The 19,612-nt window shown below is 38.6% G+C and overlaps 2 protein-coding genes across 3 annotated transcripts in view; one reads left to right on the forward strand and one right to left on the reverse strand.

Annotated features, from left to right (window-relative positions):
* The window catches only part of MTA3 (metastasis associated 1 family member 3), a 194,694-nt gene extending 180,217 nt beyond the window's left edge, over positions 1–14,477 (forward strand). For both annotated transcript variants that reach the window (XM_074204684.1, XM_074204676.1), the window contains exon 17: positions 5,188–14,477. In XM_074204684.1, coding sequence (XP_074060785.1) covers positions 5,188–5,213 — 26 coding nt within the window. In that variant the 3' untranslated portion in view covers positions 5,214–14,477. The remainder of the gene's footprint in view (positions 1–5,187) is intronic.
* OXER1 (oxoeicosanoid receptor 1) lies at positions 1,665–11,747 on the reverse strand. The gene is made up of 3 exons (XM_074204693.1): positions 10,673–11,747; positions 7,487–7,565; positions 1,665–3,678 (listed from the first exon to the last, which is right to left on the reverse strand). The coding sequence occupies exons 1-2, from the start codon at positions 11,626–11,628 to the stop codon at positions 7,490–7,492; spliced, it is 1,032 nt and encodes a 343-aa protein (XP_074060794.1). The 5' UTR covers positions 11,629–11,747; the 3' UTR covers positions 1,665–3,678; positions 7,487–7,489.
* Positions 14,478–19,612: the final 5,135 nt, after the last annotated feature.

Here is a 19,612-nt window from a genome sequence, read left to right on the forward strand (position 1 = left end):
GCTACTAAAATATAATTGCTTTTTTTTTGTTTCATCTTATGCAGCATTTTTTATGTCTAACACTTATTCTTTTCTCAAAAAATAGCATGTATATTCACACACACATACACATATATGGAAGGGTGGGTTCTGTGTAGTCTTACCAGTTTTTAACTTTTTCTCATTTCTTAATAATTTTCTAATGTGTTTTTCTCCATTTTTCCATTTTACTTAGTCTTAAAATGTTGAAATTACCAAATATCACAATATTTGTGCTGACTTAATTTGAAGGGCCTTTTTGAAAATCTAAGTATACTTTATGGTATTTTCTTTATCTACCAGCATGTCTATCCTATCGAAAAGAAATATGGCATATAATAAATCCAACACAAAAATATCACAACTGCCCTGTTTGTCTGTATTTCCTTCTGGCGATTGTTCTTTTTTCTTTTGCATGTCTTTTTTTAAAAATGCTTCGATGCATTCTTTTGGGTGTATATCAGTATGTTTGTGTGTTTGTGTATGTGCATGAGAGAGAGAGAGAGAGAGAGAGAGAGAGAGAGAGAGAGAGAGAGAGAGAGACAATAACACACAGATAATTGGGCCCAGAATCAAAGAAGAAAAACCAAAGCCAGGAAATTGAAGAATTCTTTCAATGACCCCTTAACTTCTCTCAGAAACAAGCCCATCTTGTGAACACCAATATTTAACCAATGTTGTATGTGACTGCAATTTTTGAAATTTCATAGTCTACAGTGAATTTAAAAGGCAGTACAGATGCACATGGAATAAAGTAGGCTACAAAATAAAATGACTGAATTACTTTCAAGGATGGGAGGAAAAGATTTCGTCAGGGGAATTTATTATCAAAGAAAATGGACTATTTGACTAGAGTAAGGGACATTATGGTTATTCCACTGATATCTTCACACTATCATGAGAAAGTAAGGAACACCCCCAATATGTGTTGAGTTTATCCATTGGCAAACTTGGGACTAAGTGAACAAGAGTTTCTCAAGATGGTCATGTCTGGATGCTTTGTGCTCTACAGTGTTGGATGACATCAATTAAGATTTCACAGTCTTGAGTCAAGTCTCCCAAGCAATTCATGGGCAAGATATGAATAGTTCCATAGATAATAAGCAATAGAGAAGCAGAGTTGGCCCAACAATTGTACCTAGAATTGTAATAATTTTAATATCTACTTGGAAGGAGAATTTTAGTGGAATTCCTCAGAAATCTGAATGGCTTATCAGTGATTTGGATTAAACCAGAGGTGTTCCTTATCAGGACTGCAGATGACACAAAGCACAGGAGGGAATAGTTGGATCTGTCAGATTCCAAATGGTATTAAGCCAGATGAAATTGAATAAGGTTAAATCTGACGTTTATGCTTGGATTTTCAAAATTAGTTTCACAATATGAGGCAGAAGGCGGTCACTTTAATAAGCCTTTCTTTAAAATTTACTATGTACTAAGTACCTTAACAAAACTAGGGGTGGCTAGGTGGTGTAGTGGATAAAGCACCCGGCCTTGAAGTCAGGAGTACATGGGTTCAAATGTGGTCTCAGACACTTAATAATTATCTAGCTGTGTGGCCTTGGGCAAGCCACTTAACCCCATTTGCCTCACAAAATCCTTTAAAAAAAAAGAAGAAAAAAAGAAAAACAAAACCAAACCCTGCCTATAAGGAGCTCACAGTCTAATGCAAGCAAACTATGTCCAAAGGAAAATATATATAATGAGGTATGTATACATTCATTTGAAAAAAAAAATCTGTGGATATACAAAAAAGTCAGTTGTGGTATGTGAACCAACAAAGCTAATGCCACCTTCAGCTACATGAGAAGAAGCATGCTATCCAGGATTAGGGAGTTGGTGCTTTTATTTGGATTTAGGGCAGCTCATCATGGAAGTATCACATTTTGGGAAAGATAAACTGGAGAACATCCAAAGAGTGGTCAAAAAGGCCATCAAATTCAGTTTGGATCAATGTATACTATGGAAACAATGCAAGGACTGGCAAATTGCCTTTTACGGGGGGGGAGTAAGATTAAGGGGAAAATTGTAAAAGAAAAAATCTTTAAAAAGGGAGGCAAGGTTGTTCTGTATAACTATGTTGAAGGAACTGGGAATGGTTGAGGTAAGACTTAACAGAACGTGATAGCTACTGTCAAGTATCAGAGGAACAGTTCTCTAGAGAAGAATTTAGTTTTGTTCTGCATGGCCCCAGAGGATAGAACTAGGAATAGATAGAAATTGCTATAAGAAAAATTTAAGGGGGCAGCTAAGTGGTTCAATGAATAGAGCACTAGTCAGGAGGACCTGAGTTAAAATGCGGCCTCAGAAACTTAATAATTGCCTAGTTGTGTGACCTTGACCAAGTCACTTAACTATTGCCCCAAATAAATTTTTAAAAAAGGAATTTAAGAAAAAAATATGCTAAAATTTTAGAGCTTTCCAAAAGTAGAATGGGTTCTTTTGAAAGGTAGTAGCTTGCCTCTTCCTAGAAGGCTTCAATCAAAGGCTACTTGATAACTTGTCAGAAATGTCCTAGAAGCAATTATATTGAAGTACCAGACTAGAGGAATCCACAAGATCTCTTCTTCTGACCATCAGGTTTAGTGATTCTGCATCAATCTAGTATGTTGCAAAAGGAAATTTTTGAGTTGCCACTTAAACATTTGAGTCTTCTCCTTGGGATTGGTGTGCTATGTGGCTAAAGTGCTCAAATAAGGAGGCAAACTAGTGGAGAGTTGACTAGCGGCAACAGATCTGTCCAATCTTAGTGTCTGGTGGGGACACTTTCATCCCAGCCAATCCTTTCTGCCAAACCTCACCTCTCAAAACTTTGATAGCACAAGATACTATTGACATCATCTGCAAGTAACATTGTTGCCTTTACTCATTTCTACCAAGAATTCCTATATTTCTTCAGAGGGAAGATGCAAAGGGAAATGAAAGCTCACTCCTCTCAGGTTTTTCATTGTGATTTGGGGGCAGTTTTCATTTCCTTAGTCTTTACTGAGTGACTATTTCATTATTTGCCTTTGGGCTAGATGGGTCAGTACCTCACTTTGGGAGAAGACTTTATAACCTATTTAGAACACACACTTTGTAATAGCTAAATTTTCTAAGGTAACTTTTTTTTGTGGGGGTAGAAATAAAATAAAAATTTATTTAAAAGGTTACAAGACCTAAGAAGGTCTAGAGAGAGAAAGATAAAAGAACCAAGCAGCCTTGACTGGGCCATGGTCAGAGAAGACTGCCGGCCCTGAATTGGAGTCCAGCTCAGGTTTTTATGTCTTTTCTCTCATCCAGAGCAAAAGGTAAACTCCCTTTGTCTTAATACACTGGGAATTAGGTGGAGGGGAAAGCCCAAGGAGATCTGGATACAAATTTTACATTAAACAATGGTACTTTGAGAATGGGGAGGGTCCCCACCCAAGATTACAATTATTTCTGTTACAATCATAATTCTCTACTTCAAGTCAATTTACATCTCCACACAGATTCTTTCTGTTACATTCAAATTCTCTTCATCTTCCCCCCCCCCCCCAATCATTTTAGGACCAGAATCTTCTGGGCCTTTTCAGAGTCCATTTGGAGATGCAAGGGCTTCATTGAGGCAGGGTCCAGAGAATGATTGACTAGCACAGCTGGCTGGCATCTGCAGAGGCTGGTCTTGGAGCTATACAGCTAAGAGAAACAAAAAAGGGGAAAAAATTGAGCAAGCAAAAATCAGAGATTGCAACAGAAAAGGCTATTTAACAGAGGTCTAATAATTTAGGACAAAAACAGAAGATCTATAAGGGCCAAGAATTATACTTTATAATCCTAAGCCAGTATCAAAATATCTTTTATAAGGACATGGGTTCCAATGTAACACAGATTTGTTGATGGATCCCACATAAGCTGCAAACAAAAGCTCCAATAGTATAAACAAATGTACTGAAAAAAACATTTTGAAAACTGGGCATGTCCAAAGAGTAATTTGCTCCAAAATTTTCTATTTTGCTTTGGCTAGCCATGTTTAGAATGAACAAAAATTCTAGTTGGAGAATGGATCTCTCCTTTAAAGCTATTAAAGATGCCAATAGGCGTTATCCTGATCCGCTGGCTCACTCTCATACTTAATTTTGATATACCTGGAATGATCATGGCAATTTGATATTACAGAGAAGAGAGGGACACAAGGACAGGTTCCCTTATACAGACAATATTTTTCAATGGGCCCCATGAGGGAACTTTTAAAAGAATCCTTTTGTTGAGGCTAGGGTCATTTCAAAGATCACTTAGTCTAGATCTGAACATCAAATCCCATAGGGCTAAATGATTTCATTGGAATATTGTCTTTCTGTTTTATTATACCTGATGTCAGGCAGATCAATATGTTGTAATATAGCAATTACCTATAACCAGAGCTTCAGGGGGTTTGAGCACTAAGGAGAACCAAGACTATGCCAGGGGGGAAAAAATCAAAATTCAATTGTTGCTCACGTAGCTAAGGACAGTGCTCTGGAGCCCGATCCGATTTCCCAGTCTGGGCAAAGAGAATCCCTTTGTTGGTCACCAAAATGTAGCCACTGGCTACTTGGGTTCAATTCTGCCTGTAAGGAATCATCATTCAGACTGGGGAAAACATGGGTGGAAATAAAATAAAAATTTTTTTAAAAGGTTACAAGACATAGGAAAGACTAGAGAGAGAGAAAGATAAAAGAACAACTAAGCAGCCTTGGCTGGGTCATAGAGAAGACTGCTGGCCTCTAAGGTAACTTCTTGATAAATCCCACAGCCATTTGCTGCATGCCTTGCCAGTTCTTGGATACTAATACGGTGGCCAATTATAAACTTCAGAAACGTGACCTAATGACTTGGTCACTAGGTGGCAGTCTAACCCAGTAGAGTTCCATTATTGTGATTTGTGTCCGTCCTATTTTGTAAAGCCATTAAAATATCATGATTGATTGTTTATTTGCATCTTGAAAAGGAAAAAAATGCCTTCAGTCACATGTATCCTCATATTTCTTTTTGCCTCAATTATATTTCTAAAGGGTTGCGTAGACCAGGCACCAATTATAGTCTAAGCATGTCTCTGTTTAGGATTTGACCAGGTTTTAAGTGGAGTCAAAACTATCCCTTACTGATCATTAGCTCATAGGTTGATTATGCATCTGCTGACTCCAGTTCTCTCTTTCTCTTTTCCAGAACTCACATGCTGTGTTTCAGACTGAGATGCCCTCAACCCATCCTCCAAACCAAGACTTTCTTCACTGTCCTACTGATGTTCACAGCTTTGGCTTAGGAAGAGGCAGTTGTGCTCTGGCACATTCAAGCTTGAAACCCCCATGATCTGACCCCTCACTTAGTCAATGGCCCACAGCCGGGACACTTGAGTTCAGATCCCCAAAGCTACATCTTCATTTTGTGAATCGATAGCATCTCCCTTAGCCTCTCGAGGTACAAACTGCCCAAGAGCAGGACCCATTTGGGAAAGGAGATTAAAGTTTGCCCTGCTTTACCCTGTTTTATTTCGCAGCCCTCCGGCATCACAGGATTGGCAGTTTTTTTTCCCCTCCTCTTGAGCACATAAATGGTCAGTTGTATCGCCTAGAATGAAGCATCAACCACTAAGCCCTACTGCTTTGGAGAAACAATAATGTTTCATGGATCAGACTGACTGTGGTTTGTGAGGATGTATATTTGTGTAGAGGAAGGGGTATAACATCTTTCTGAAAGAATTCTTTAGAAATTATGCTCATATAATGTGACATCTTTTCCTCTTTTCCAAGCATCACAGTCACATAGCTTTGCTACCACCTTCATATAACTTCCTCTTTGATGCCAAGTTCTTATTAGTTGTGTGGTTTATTTTAAAGGGGGAAACAGTTCTCTTTCCCCTGGGCAGCAAGAGTCTCCAGAATTATCTTGCCTCAAGTAGCAGAAATTGCCTTTTTTGATTCTGTGAAAGCTCCTCCCTTCCTTATCGCCTATCTTTTTAATTGTTGGGTATAGCCTGAGGCCTTAATGTTCATATGTAGCTCTTAGATTACCTTTGCCCCCCTTCATTTCCCTTCCTGCTTAAACTTTGCCTCAAATTTGTCATAAATGATATGACACAAAACATTTTCTTCCTTTCTAAGGGAATTTTCATTCTATTCACTGAAGATAATCCAAGTGTCCTGGACTCATGCCTACCAGTAGGTATTCCCAGTGACAAACCAGCAAAAGGTGAATCTGCCCTCAAATGGACGTATCTGTCTAGCAAAGAATAACTTTGCCTTTTAGCCAGATGGAAACTGGGATGGAGGAAGAAAGAGTAAAAATATAAGACAGACACAGACCTTAGAAGCCCCAAAGAATCTGCATGAATACAGGTTTGCTTCTCTACATCTGCTGGCTTGAATTCTTATTCTCAGCACCAGACCTTGGTGTCTTTATAACTGGTTTTTGTGCAGTTATCAACTGAGGCTGAATTGAAAAAAAACAAAACAAAAAAGAGAGGAAATAGTTCTCCCTGGAAAGGTAGATGATACTGCTGAATCTAAATTGTATCACTTGTAAGTCTCATTTCTCTAAGACTTAGGAATGAAAAGGAAACACTCAGAGCTGCAGGCACAGGCCATCATGTTTTCCCTTCTTATTAGGTTCATTGTCCCTATAGTATTTAAACCTTCAGGAAATGTGAGATAACATTGAGTTGAGTGAGTCTTGGGGGTCCCTGTCTCTCTTGTCAGTTTTGTCCTTAATAGATGGGTTTGAGTGAACATAAGAGAATGTGATACATATTGGATATGATACTCTGGGTTTGAAGCTTCCATTATGAAGTTGACTTTCAGAAACATTAATTACTCTCTTTCCCCCCAAATGAGGGAGACAACCCAGACCCTTTTCCCAAGAATATTTCCAAATCTGCCCTCTGGAATAATGTGAGATAGAGGCTTGGTACCAGAAGAGGAGTTAGCTCAATGGAGACCAGGGTGAAAAAAGGAGATTAGAAGCTCAGAAAACCCAGAAAGATTTCTTTAAAAGTAATCCTTAGGAAAAAGAAAATAAATTTCTTTGCCTGCTCACATGGCAAACATGATTGAGATTTTTAATATGTTCCTGTTTCATGAATGGGTTGGGTTTTTTTTTTTTTATCAACCTAAGAGGTTAAATGGTTTTGTCCTTTCCTCTGCCTGTGGAAAGCCCTTATTAAATACAGCCTTCTAATTTACTTTGGCCATTGTTACCTCCATCCCCTGAGGATGTTAAACAATGAACCATTCTCTGGGGTCCAGGGAATTGTACATACCAGGCCAGGCTGTAAAGAGGAATAGTATCCTAGTCATTTGATTCTGAGAACTTTTACCACTGAACTTTGAAAAAGTATTGGTTCCCTATAAACTTTGTTCAAAAAAGTTGCTTCTGCATTTGAAGGTTATCAGGTCAGCAACCCCTAAACTTCCTAGAAGCAAGCAAATTCTCATGGAAGAATTGAAGGGGAAAGAATTTTATAACTTACCACTCAAATTTGTAATCCAGCTTTATATGAAATAGAGGACTCATTTGCTGCTCTTGAGGGTTTCTCAGGCTTTCCCAACCTGTGAATATAAAATTCTCTTGTAGCATGATGAGTTTTGTTATGCACTGTAGTCTAGTCCACATGTCCCAGTGAGTGACAGAGACACACACAAATAATACACCAAGTATATAATGTATAAAAAAGCTCTTTGCTTTTATGACTTTAGTCAAATGATGTTTTAAAGCCTGCAGTTTTCCTCTATGACAGCATCACTTTCTCTCTGTCTCAGTTCCCCTCTATGGCATGAAAAGTCCAAAAGGAAAAAACTAAAATAAACTCTCAACTGTGTTTTCAATATTTCTGTTAAAATTCTACCTTTTCTGGAGCCCAAAATCTATTAGACTTGACCCACTGTAAGAGGTGGGTCTGGTGTTTCTTATGACCACCTTGAAGAGATTAGGCATGTTTTTATTTCTTGTAGTAAGATGCCTCATTATGAGGTAGAGGCTAAGAGATAACCTGTTAGGATTCAGGAACTGGATAAGAGGAAGAGCCTGTAAAGTTCTTTCCACTTCCTAGGTTCTATAAGAAGAATTACTTTATAGGTATATAGAACTAACCTCTGTTAGGACTGGATAGGTAGGGAAAAAAATCACCTCACTTCGTGGTTTAGTATGTTAGAGTGAGTATCTGATGCAATTGGAGGGTGTATAGGTTGCTTTGTTCAGTTTAAAGGGACTCTACCATCCTTCCTCCTAACCAGGTAGCTTTTCCTTGTTTGTCTCATAGACCCCTAACTATTCCCCTGCTGTACCTGATGCTTATGGTTCTGATGTTACTACTAACCCAAACCAGGATTTATAGACAAGGAAATGGATTCAAAGAGGATAATTCACTTGTCCACAGTTAAACTGCCAGTAAATGGCAGAATTGTGGTCAAACTGAGGTCTTCTGACTCTAAAGCCACTACAGTGCCTTGGCTACTTCTAATTAGTTTTATGAGCATCCCTGAGAAAAAAAAGAAAAATTCTGTTTTCCATTAGTTAAGCCTCAGGAGTCATATTGTACATTCACTTTATACAACCAAATCAAAACCATTACCTTGGACAAAAACCTGATCATAATTTGTTTCACCCACTCCTGAAAGTTTCTGATTGAACTTAAATGATAGCAACAGATTAGGTATGAATTCCTCACTGTTCCTGAGACCTCAGAATTTCCAAATTGTAACTAGGAGAAACTCTTTAGATTCTAGCTCATTTTTCTTTTTTTTAATTAAAGATTGTATTTATTTTGAGTTTTACAATTCCCCCCCCCATCTTCCCTCCCCCCCCCCCCATAGAAGGCAATTTGCCAGTCCTTACTCTAGCTCATTTTTCTTTTGGTCCCAAATTGCTTCCTGGAGAAGCTACCATGATAGGGAAGGAAATGGGCGATAGTATTTGGATGTATTCATCCAAATAGTGCTTTTAGGGATTTTTCATTTGGAAATTTGAAATGGGAAGCAGCTCAGAGCTGAGTTGGGATTGTGATTCTCCCATTATTTTCCTTGGAGATTTTAATTGAAAATAGGGAGTGGAGAAAGGAAAACATTTAAGAGAAATGAGGAATACATTCTAATCCTCTCTCCACTCCAACTAGGATTGGCACTTCCAGGAAACAAATTGGGAGTGAAGGTAGGATGAGATGAGAAATGGGGGAAAAGGGAAAATGAGGAGGCAGAAACTAGGAAAGAAGCATATTGAAAACTCATTCACTATTTTAGAAGAGACTTTCTGTGGATTTCTATTGTCTAGTTTGTGAGAATTTAAAAAAAATGGTGAGAATGAGGTCAGGAGTGGGGTTGCTTAGATGATGCTCTAAGGGCTTTTACATTTTTTAAGCTTGGATTATATGATTTGGAAAGATTTTTCCAACTGTAAAATTTATTTCAAAGGGAGAGGAACGTGTAGGTGAAGAAAATAATGAATGATGGTTTTGTTGCTATAGAACAGGGGTCCATGATATGCACAAATAGGTAAAGAATACCTTCTTGAGATAGAACAAGGTCTAGAATAACCATATCCATTTAAGTGGATAAATTTATAAAGGAGATGGAAGAACAGACTGTTTCCCCAAGTGGATACTAGAAGGAAGGGGTTTCTAGGAGTGGATCAAGGTTACCTTAAATCAACCTGTCTTCCCCTGGACCCCAGGGATGTGCAGTGGCTTTGAGTGGATTTGTTCCCCCAAATGTGAAACCACCTAGGCATACATCTAAGCTCCTGAAAGGTTCAGATAAATTCATAGTGAATGGATTCTCATTGAGATATTGAAGGGAGAAAGATATTGAAGATTTTCTTGATCCCTGAGGATCCAGGAAGCTATCGCAGCTGCTATTTAGGTGTGGGTTTAGGTGGAGAGAGGAAGGAATGATTTACAAACCAGTTCTGTATAGTCCCTTAATGGGGATGAGGGGAAGGGGGGTCAGTCTTAAAGCACACATGACAGTTCAATTTAGGATTTTGACCATTATGTGAATATTCTACTCAAAACACCCAGACACACATTCCAAGAGAAGGGTCTTTGTACTATCTCTCTCAAACATAAACTCACTCATTCACTTACTCCCTAAGTGCTTCCCATATATTTTTGTCCCTAATTTCAAGGAGGCAGTGCTGTGGTCAAGTTCGTAGGAACAAACAAAGACCAGGTTAGATGTTCCTTCTGTGAGTTTGGTTTATTAAGGCAGAACAGGAGAGCATTACAGGAATGACTGGACTTAAATTTGAAGAACCAGGCATGATCCATTTTCAAATCCCTTTCAAGTCCTAGGGCTCATGTCATCTTGCAAATCCTGTCCCACCACTCATTTGAGATTGGACCATAGAGAAGTCTTAGGATATCACCAGAGAAACCCATCCTTCCCCAGTCATGTCTAGCTAGTCCTCTTCTTTTGAGCTTCTTAGACTGAGGACTGACTGGGACAGAGGAAGTTTATGAGGCAGGTTCCCATATACCAAAATTTGTATGATGGAGCCTAATGACCAGAGTGATAAAATCCCTTTATCCAAGGTTCTCAGTTATTTTTCCAAAAATAGATAAGATCAGGGGGAGTAGGGCAAAAGGCTACTTCACACCTCACCTAGAGGGACCAATATGTGGACCTAATCCTGCAAAGATTCTGCATTCACTCTTTGAATCTACCTGCTTGGTTGGATAGAGCTGCCATCATCATCCTCCTGCTCATTTTGTATTTTAGCTGATGGGTCTCTCCTACAAAGCAGCATCTTGCTCTGGCAGAGGAAGTTGGGACTGGAGAAACAGTAGAACACAGGATCAAGAGTGCTGTTGAGGTAGGTGAAGGCCAGTGTTCCATGAAACAGATGTGCACAGATGGTGAAAGCCTGGCAATTCTTGTACTGGTAAGCAAGGAGAGAGGCCATCCCAAAGACAATGCTGGGCAAGAAGCAGAAAATGTAGACAGCAACAACCACTCCCAGAACAAGAATTGCCCGTCGTGCCCCTGCTTGCTTGCCCAGGTTCCGTCTTCTGATGGTGAAGATGATACTGAAGATACAGAAAAGGATGATTCCCAATGGCAGAAAAAAGTCCAGCACATAGAGAGTCTGGTGCCAACGCAAGGCCATAGAGTTTTTATTGTTTATTGAGAAACTGAGGCAAGAGACATCGGAGTAGAGAGACTGGGGATTGGAGAAGAGTAGGGGCATATTTATGAACAGGACAAGCACCCACAGTCCTATAGATACCTGGACTGCTGACCCTGCAGATGCCCGGCTCAGGGTGTGGTGGGGCCATACCACCTTCAGATATCGATTGAATGCAATAGCAGTGAGGAAGACAATGCTGGCAATACGGTTGGTGGACACCATGAACAGGTTCACCTTGCAGCCATAATGTCCAAATTTCCAAGTCTGGTTACGAAAATAATAATCAACCCGAAAGGGTAAGTTGATAATCAAGAAGAAATCAGCGAGAACTAGACTTAGGAGAAAAATGGTATTTGACTTCCAAGGTCGCATGTGAAAGCAGAAGATGAAGAGTGCAAAGCCATTCCCTACAAGCCCCAAAATACACTCCAAAGCCAGCAATGGGGCCAGGACGGTTGACAAGACAGGATTCCAACTCAGGTTGCACTGCATTGTGCTCCTGCAAAGTCTTGGAGAATCAAGATGATGACTTGGGTCCTCACAAGATCCCACTGCTCTAAAAGAATGGAAGCTCACTTCAGAGTCTCATGCCTCTCATCTTGTTACCTTCAGTGACCAGCACAGGACTAGACACTATTTAAATAATAGTTAACTGGATGCCTGATAGCCAGCTCCAGGAAATAAGATAATAGTCATTACATAAGATCCGTTGGTTTTCATCTCATGCTCTGCTAACCAGAGATCATTTATAGACAAAGAGGAACTACTCTCACCTCTCTCCTCTGTATTCTGGTTAACCTTACAAGTCTAGTGTTGGGATTATGCCCTCCCCCGGAGAAAGGACAGATAGCTGCCTCCATAAGAGGACCATATTTCTAGGAAGAGGTGTAAAGATGACTTGACCTTTTGTCCCTGTATTTCTCTAGTCATTATGGCTAGAGTAATTTAATCCGCAATCTGTTCTGGGCTTTGGGGTCACATATATGAAAACTAGGCTGAGATATGTCCTGAGACTTTGGAATTGGTCTAGCCTTTAGGTTGGAAAAGATCTTCTATGGCCCATCTCAAAGGTCTGATTTTCCCCAGCTTTAAATGATTATTCCCAGCACCAATTTCCTTTGTTTAAACACTTCCTTTTAGTATTTTATCTCATTTATTTCTGTACATGTCCTATCATTCCTCTTAGATCATAAATTCTGAGGACAAAAACTGACATTTCATCTTTGTATGCCCAACACTTAGTACAGTTCATAGTTGGTATTTAATAAATATTTGTGGAATTGAATTGATTCATAGTTGATGGCTTTGCACCAGTCAAATCAGATCTACTATTTTCTGAGCTTGTACTTCAGTTCTAGTAACTAGACTCTTATGTTGTCCATTGTAATTAAGCCGCTCCGCCTTGTTAACTGTGTTTTTGTCTTGTTTGTGAGCCTGAAGTCACTGCTTTGGTGCCTAATCCCTTTATTCACCAGGAACTGGATTCCTTTCCCTGTGAACCCCGCTCCCTGCCAGCTGCCAGCAGGCTACCCCAGTGTCCAGCTCAGTTTGGCTGCCAGGACCCACTTCCTGCCCTGCCTAGCTGCATCTCTGCTTAGTCAGCCTGACATGGCACTACCCTAATATAATGTTTTTGGACTTTCCCAATCAGTTGACCTGCCCATACCAGTGCATCTTTCTAGTTCTTGAAAATCATAAAGAAGTGAATAGACACAGGGCAGGAAATAAACCAGATCTGTACTGAGTAGATTAGACTATTTGCCTTCATCAAGATTCTTGACTGACTCGGTGACTTTCGGGAGAATCCGTTGCAGAGCAGAGTGCCTGATACATAATAAATGCTCTTAATAAATGTTGGTTAAATTGAATTAAATTGTTGAATTGACTTAGGTTCACATAACGATGAGGATTGTTATTTATTGGTTTCTCAAGTTTGTTTTTTAATGAATTACAACCCACATCACCTGAACTAGAAACCTCTTCAACCAGGTTCCCATCCAGTACTGGATAACTTTCTGTCATCTCCCACAACACAAGGAGTTTCTTATTTAAAAAAAAAAAATAGGGGGCAGCTAGGTGGCACAGTGGATAGAACACCAACCCCTGGAGTCAGGAGTACCTGAGTTCAAATCCAGCCTCAGACATTTAATAATTACCTAGCCACACAGGCCTTGGGTAAGCCACTTAACTCCATTGCCTTGCAAAAACCTACCAAAAAAAATCGTACTTCCTCTTTCACTTTTCTAGAGGTGACCTCCTCAACCACATTTATTGCAATCCAGAACAATTGGTCATGGACAAGACACTTTTGCTTACAGTGCAAAGGGAATACAAAGATAGACATGATATACAGATGAAACAATTAACTTTATTGCATTGACTGTTTAAAGCAAAGGTTGGTGAGCTTTCAGAAGGGACACAACAAATTGCTGACTTGTATTGTGAAGCTACCAGCAGAGACATGGTTAGGAACAGCCCCAGAACATTGCTTTTCCAAGTCTTTGGTTTCTGAAGATCCTGGTTCTTTGGGGAAAGTAAAGGACTATCATAATTGTCTCCATCATTTAATGCACATACACCTTATTTCCACAAACTGCAAGTTGTCTTGGCTGCCTGCAAACTACGGTATGGTTGTCATACCACTCCCTACAGGCCCCATACTACACTCCAAAGCCAGCACTGGGGCCAGGATGATAAGGCAGTATTACAACTTTGGTCTAGGTCTATTCTTTGTATTTCCTGGATACCCTCTTTATATATTGATCCTCCTTCAAGCACCCATCATAAATACTACCCCAGGTTCACGTCATATTGAGTCATCTTCCACTTAAAACCATAATCTGGGGGGCAGTGAGGTGGCAAAGAAGATAGAGCACTGGCCCTGGAGACAGGAGGACTTGAATTCAAATCCAGCCTCAGATACTTAATACTTAACTGTGGGACCTTGGGCAAGTCACTTTACCCCATGGCCTTACTAAAAAAAAATAAAACAGCCTAAAACTCCCCACTGGTATGTTTCTTTTACCAGCCAAACCAAAGGATACACTAGTTAAAAGCAAAAATCATTCAATTAAACAGGATATCAAGACTTGATAAAGATTTCCATATACTCAGAGGCATATCATTATACTCTAGGTTAATACGCCACCAATGGGGGAGGGCTTACATATGGGAAGACAATTGTAGAAGGGCACACACATAAGGAATCTATGGAAGAGCAACATTATGACTCCTGCCTATGTCTTCTGTCAACATCAAGGGTTAGCTGCTTTTCTCACTAAAGTTGTCCCCTTCCCTGCTATGCTTAACCTGCTGCTTGTCTCCTGCCCTTCTGATCTCTCTGCAACCAATTCTTAGTTTCTGGCTACTATCTGTATCTTAGGTACCAGCCAACACCTATTTCTCTGTTCATCAAGTGATTTCTATGGTCCCTATGCCCTAATTACTACCTTCAAATTTGGGGATGAGGAGGATAGGAAAGGGAAAAAAATGAGTTAGAACAAGTAATATGACAGCCTCTGACCTTTTCCCAGATAGGAAACATGATGCTCTGACTCATTTTTATACTAAGGAAATGAAAGAAAAATTCTTGGATATAATTTCATTCTGCTTTTTTGGAAGTTAATAATAATTATGACTAATCAAAAGCCATAAGATTTTTTCTTACTTTCAACTTAGTCTCCAATTAACGATGAAATCCTGACTTTCTTAAGATGGGAGCTTAGATCCTTATCCTGATCTATTTGTATTCTCACTTGCTTAATGGCTTCCTTCAATATGCTCTTCCTTAAATGTAGTTAAGATCTAGACATGCATCATAAAGGCAATTGCGATTGATCATATTTTTTTTGATTAAACAAAATCAAAAAAGTATAAACGGCTCAAAGAAATAGAGAAACTAAAAAATGAAAGACCAATTGGCAAGACACTTCAGAGACAGAGGGTAGTCAAATTTTCTGCAGTTTTTTTTTTTAGGTTTTTGAAAGGCAATGGAGTTAAGTGGCTTGCCCAAGGCCTGTGTGGCTAGGTAATTATTAAGTGTCTGAGGTCAGATTTGAACTCAGGTACCCCTGACTCCAGGGGCTGGTGCTCTATCCATTGCGCCACCTAGCCACCCCTCTGCAGTTTTTTTAACTCAAAAAGAAGCTTCTAGCCATCAACCTTAGTTGATTGTAAACATTCTTCTATTTTTTTAATAAGTGGAGCAGCAATCAGATAAAGTTCTAGTCACATGAACACCCTATTATTAGTCTCCATTCAAAGTGCCTACCATCCTGTGCTCCACTCACTACTTCTGCCAATGACTTCCCACTCTCCCCCCTTGGGATGGTTAAAAGAATTCCAATCAAGATGGAAAAATCTCCCCATCTCAAACCCCCTCATACAGATAACTCCAAGGCTAGAAGAGGACAGTGTCTAGGACAATTTTCAGAATCCATAAATTTCAGAACTTTTTTCTGATCCATAAGGAAAGTATGCATACCTTGATTATATTCCTATTAACTAATGCTCTGGATTACTCTTTTTGCTAGTTCACTAAACATTTACACTGAGATTAAGACTGGGGTCTCTTTCTTAGTTGCTTTGATCTTTGGAAAAGTAGATTACTCTTAAGTCTGGGATCTGGATTTATTCTTCAATTTCAAGTAAGAATTGGCAACCTGATCTTGGTTTGGTCCCACAACCTTCTCCTCATTTCCTCTAAGGTCAGTCTTTTCTTTTAGATCTATAGGTCTTCCCTCACCTAGATAGCTATGTGACCCATAGAAGACAATCCATATATCCCTGATCTAGTTTCCCTCTCTTTTTTCTCTCTTAAGGTTGCGAGCTCTTTTTCAACTCAATCTTTTGGCAATTCTGAATTCTCATCAGGGTTTTGACCTTGGACAAAAGTATGAACAAGGGGCAGCTAGGTGGTGCAGTGGATAGAGCACCGGCCCTGGAGTCAGGAGTACCTGAATTCAAGGATCACTGTATAGATATTTTGTGATAAAAGATTTCAAAGAGATGGGAAAATAGGCATGTGGGTAAATAATCTTAGTCAACTTTTTTTTTTCAGTAATGCTGAGATAAAAAAAAATTTTTTCCAAGCCTTTGGAATTATCTTCTTTTTCATATACCTTGAAAGGCCCCTAGCATATTGAATTCAATCTGATCTCAGACACTTAATAATTACCTAGCTGTGTGGCCTTGGGCAAGCCACTTAACCCCATTTGCCTTGCAAAAACCTAAAAAAAAAAGTATGAACAAAAAATTTTCAAAAAAAAAGAAATGCTCCATTATCAAAAAGATAAATGTAAATTAAGACTAATCTGAGATTTTATCTCTCGCCTATCACAATGGGGGAAAAATGATAGACTAAAATAGTCTAAGTTAAAGAGCTGATAGATAAATAGATTTAAGGGTTCACTGCTGATGAAACTGTGAATTGGCCCAACTATTCTGGAAAATAATTCAGGATTATTAAAGAATAATCCTCTCACCTAATGATCCCACTGTTGATTATGCACTCCAAGGAAGTGAAAAAGAGAAAAAAGGATTTTATATACTTAAAATAGTCTTCTCAGACATTTTTGTGAGAGAAAAAAACCCCATAAACTAAATGGATGCCCCATTTGATTGGGGAATGGCTGAAGCAAATGAGGTACATGAATATAAAAGAATATTATTGTATCATAAAAAAATGAAAATGGATTTAGAGAAATATGGATTCCCATGAACAAACAGAGTTGAGAAAGCAAAACCAGGAGAGCAATATACTCAGTAACTACAATAACATAAGTGAATATAAGACATACTGATACATAGTTGGTGGAACTGTGAATTGTTCCTATTGTTCTGGAAAACAATTTGGAATTGTTAATTCACTTTGACCACTAGAAGGCAACTGAACTCAGATTCATTATAATGACCAGTCTTGGTTTCAGAGAATATATATGGAAATATACTTCTTTCCTCTAGATAGAGAAGTGAATCAGTGAAATGTTGTATAAGCTGTCAGACATGATCACTTTGTTGATCGGTTTTTCTTAATTCTTTTTCATTGACACAAAAGGAATGTGAGGAATGTGATACAAAGAAAATGCAAAAGAGGCCAACAAAACAATAAGAAAAAAGATGACTTCTGGAGAATATAATTTGTGAAAATTCCTTTTTATTAATCCATCAAGGATCACTGTATAGATATTTTGTGATAAAAGATTTCAAAGAGATGGGAAAATAGGCATGTGGGTAAATAATCTCTTAGTCAACTTTTTTTTTTCAGTAATGCTGAGATAAAAAAAATTTTTTTTCCAAGCCTTTGGAATTATCTTCTTTTTCATATACCTTGAAAGGCCCCTAGCATATTGAAAAATAATCCCTACTGAATTATTTTGCCTCTAGTCCAAACTATCAGAATATTTAGTCTAGCACAGTTGTTCTCTTCTTTGTTTTCTTCAGGAACATTTCCTCAAACTTCTATGAATATTTAGACCAGTATAGTTGTTCTTGTTTTCTTCAGGACCATTTCCTGAATGAATATTTATATCTTTCTATAATGTAGCACACTGAGGCCTACGATATCAGTCTAAGCATGGTAGCTTTGCTTACCTTGATTATGAGAAAAGTTTGTTATCTTTTATCCTTTAACTTCCTTTTTGGTCATCCTCTTCCTCCTTATTTTATCTTTAAATGTTCTTGACACTATTAGTTGGGACCCTTGTCAAACTTTTTCTTAGGAAAAACTAAGTGGGTGGAACATTTTTTTATTGTCCTAACTCTGTGTATTTGGGTGATAATTAAGGTTGTTGATCAGTACACATATTTGGATAGACATTTGACACAAACCAAACAGAACAGGAAGAAAACAGACTAGATTACCTTTGGTAAATTATGTGGTGCTTTTAATGACCCAAGCTTTTCTCTGAAACCAATGGCTATCATTTCATTTGTTTTTTTTTTCCTTTTTTTTCCTTTAAAATTTATATTAATTTAGGGGCGGCTAGGTGGCGCAATGGATAGAGCACCAGCCCTGGAGTCAGGAGTACCTGAGTTCAAATCCTGCCTCAGACACTTAATAATTACCTAGCTGTGTAGCCTTGGGCAAGCCACTTAACCCCATTGCCTTGCAAAAACAAAAACAAAAAAAAAAACCCTAAAATGTATATTAATTTTTATTTTTTTAATTAACAAGGTTTAAAAAATTGTTCTCCCCACTACTTTTCCCATCCCCTTTTAGCAATTGGGAAAAAATACTGAAAGTAAACCCTCAAAACATAACTTCAAAATGAGGCAAATAAAATTCCCACATTAGCCATGAATGACTATCACTTTAACAAAATTCTTCTGATGGTGCTATATGGTATGTGTAATGGAATCTCCAAAATTTTAAAGTTGTGAGCCATACAAAAGGCAGTAGAGAAGTTCATGGACAAGAGCAGACTGCAATACATTACCAGTGAATAAATCCACCAGAGAAGTGTCATAAACGATATTATCAGAAAAAATGTACATATGAAAAAGATGAGTTGTTTAGATAGCAAGAGTGAAAGATAACCAATGAACAACCCTTATCCACCTGGTTTCTATGCAATGCAAGAGCTCAAATGAAACACCCCAGCAGATTGGGTAGACTTCTGTCTCTCTCCCCCCATGAAAAATTATAGGAAGACACAAACAAGAGTCAATTAGAATGGGGAGCCATGTTTGAATTCCATTCTTCAGTGCTGGAGGGAGTGTCCAGATTGATAGAATCACATCCTTAACATCAAAGAATTTGAAACTGTTTATTCCCAAATACATGAAGGAGAAAAACTATCAGAATAGAGGTGATAGGAAAATAAAAATAAAAGTGAAGTTGTAATTTACTTAAGCCATTCTCTCTTTTTGGGCCTCCCTAAGAAATTTATCTTTCATACAGATGGGTAAGAAGAAAAAGACAGCATCTAGGTAAGAATCTTAGGTACTTTGGCTTAGCCATAGTAATGATCACCAGGTTAACTCAAGACCCTACACAGTCGACCAGAGTCATAAACTCCATCTAGGAAACCAGATTGCTACCTATGGCCAAAAGATATTCTGAACTCCATAGGCATTAGTATCCTGGGGACAGTAGACTGAGGACCCCTCCTTCCAAAGCCTTCAACTTAGCAGGAGACCACTCCACAGGCTGGGTCCAGAAGCTTAAGGCATGCAGGAAGTGGTATATTGGTATATTGATTGTTTCCTATACAGGTTTTTTCTGTGATATTTAATTGCAAACCAAAATCATTCCCTCCTCTTTATCTTATATACCCCCAAAATGCTGATATATGTCTTTTTTATTCTGATCCTAAGGGATCTTGTAATCATCAAACACATTTTTTTTATTCCTGAGAATTATTTTTACTCCAGTGACCCTAAATGATTTTGCATGACATGGAATCACCTGCCTCTATCCTCACCCTTCAGAAGGTAAAAGGTGAGTGCTGCAGAACAGAAAAGGGGGATTTTAGAG

This window comes from Macrotis lagotis, chromosome 1 (assembly GCF_037893015.1).
Source record: "Macrotis lagotis isolate mMagLag1 chromosome 1, bilby.v1.9.chrom.fasta, whole genome shotgun sequence".
In the NCBI taxonomy this organism is placed as follows: domain Eukaryota; kingdom Metazoa; phylum Chordata; class Mammalia; order Peramelemorphia; family Peramelidae; genus Macrotis; species Macrotis lagotis.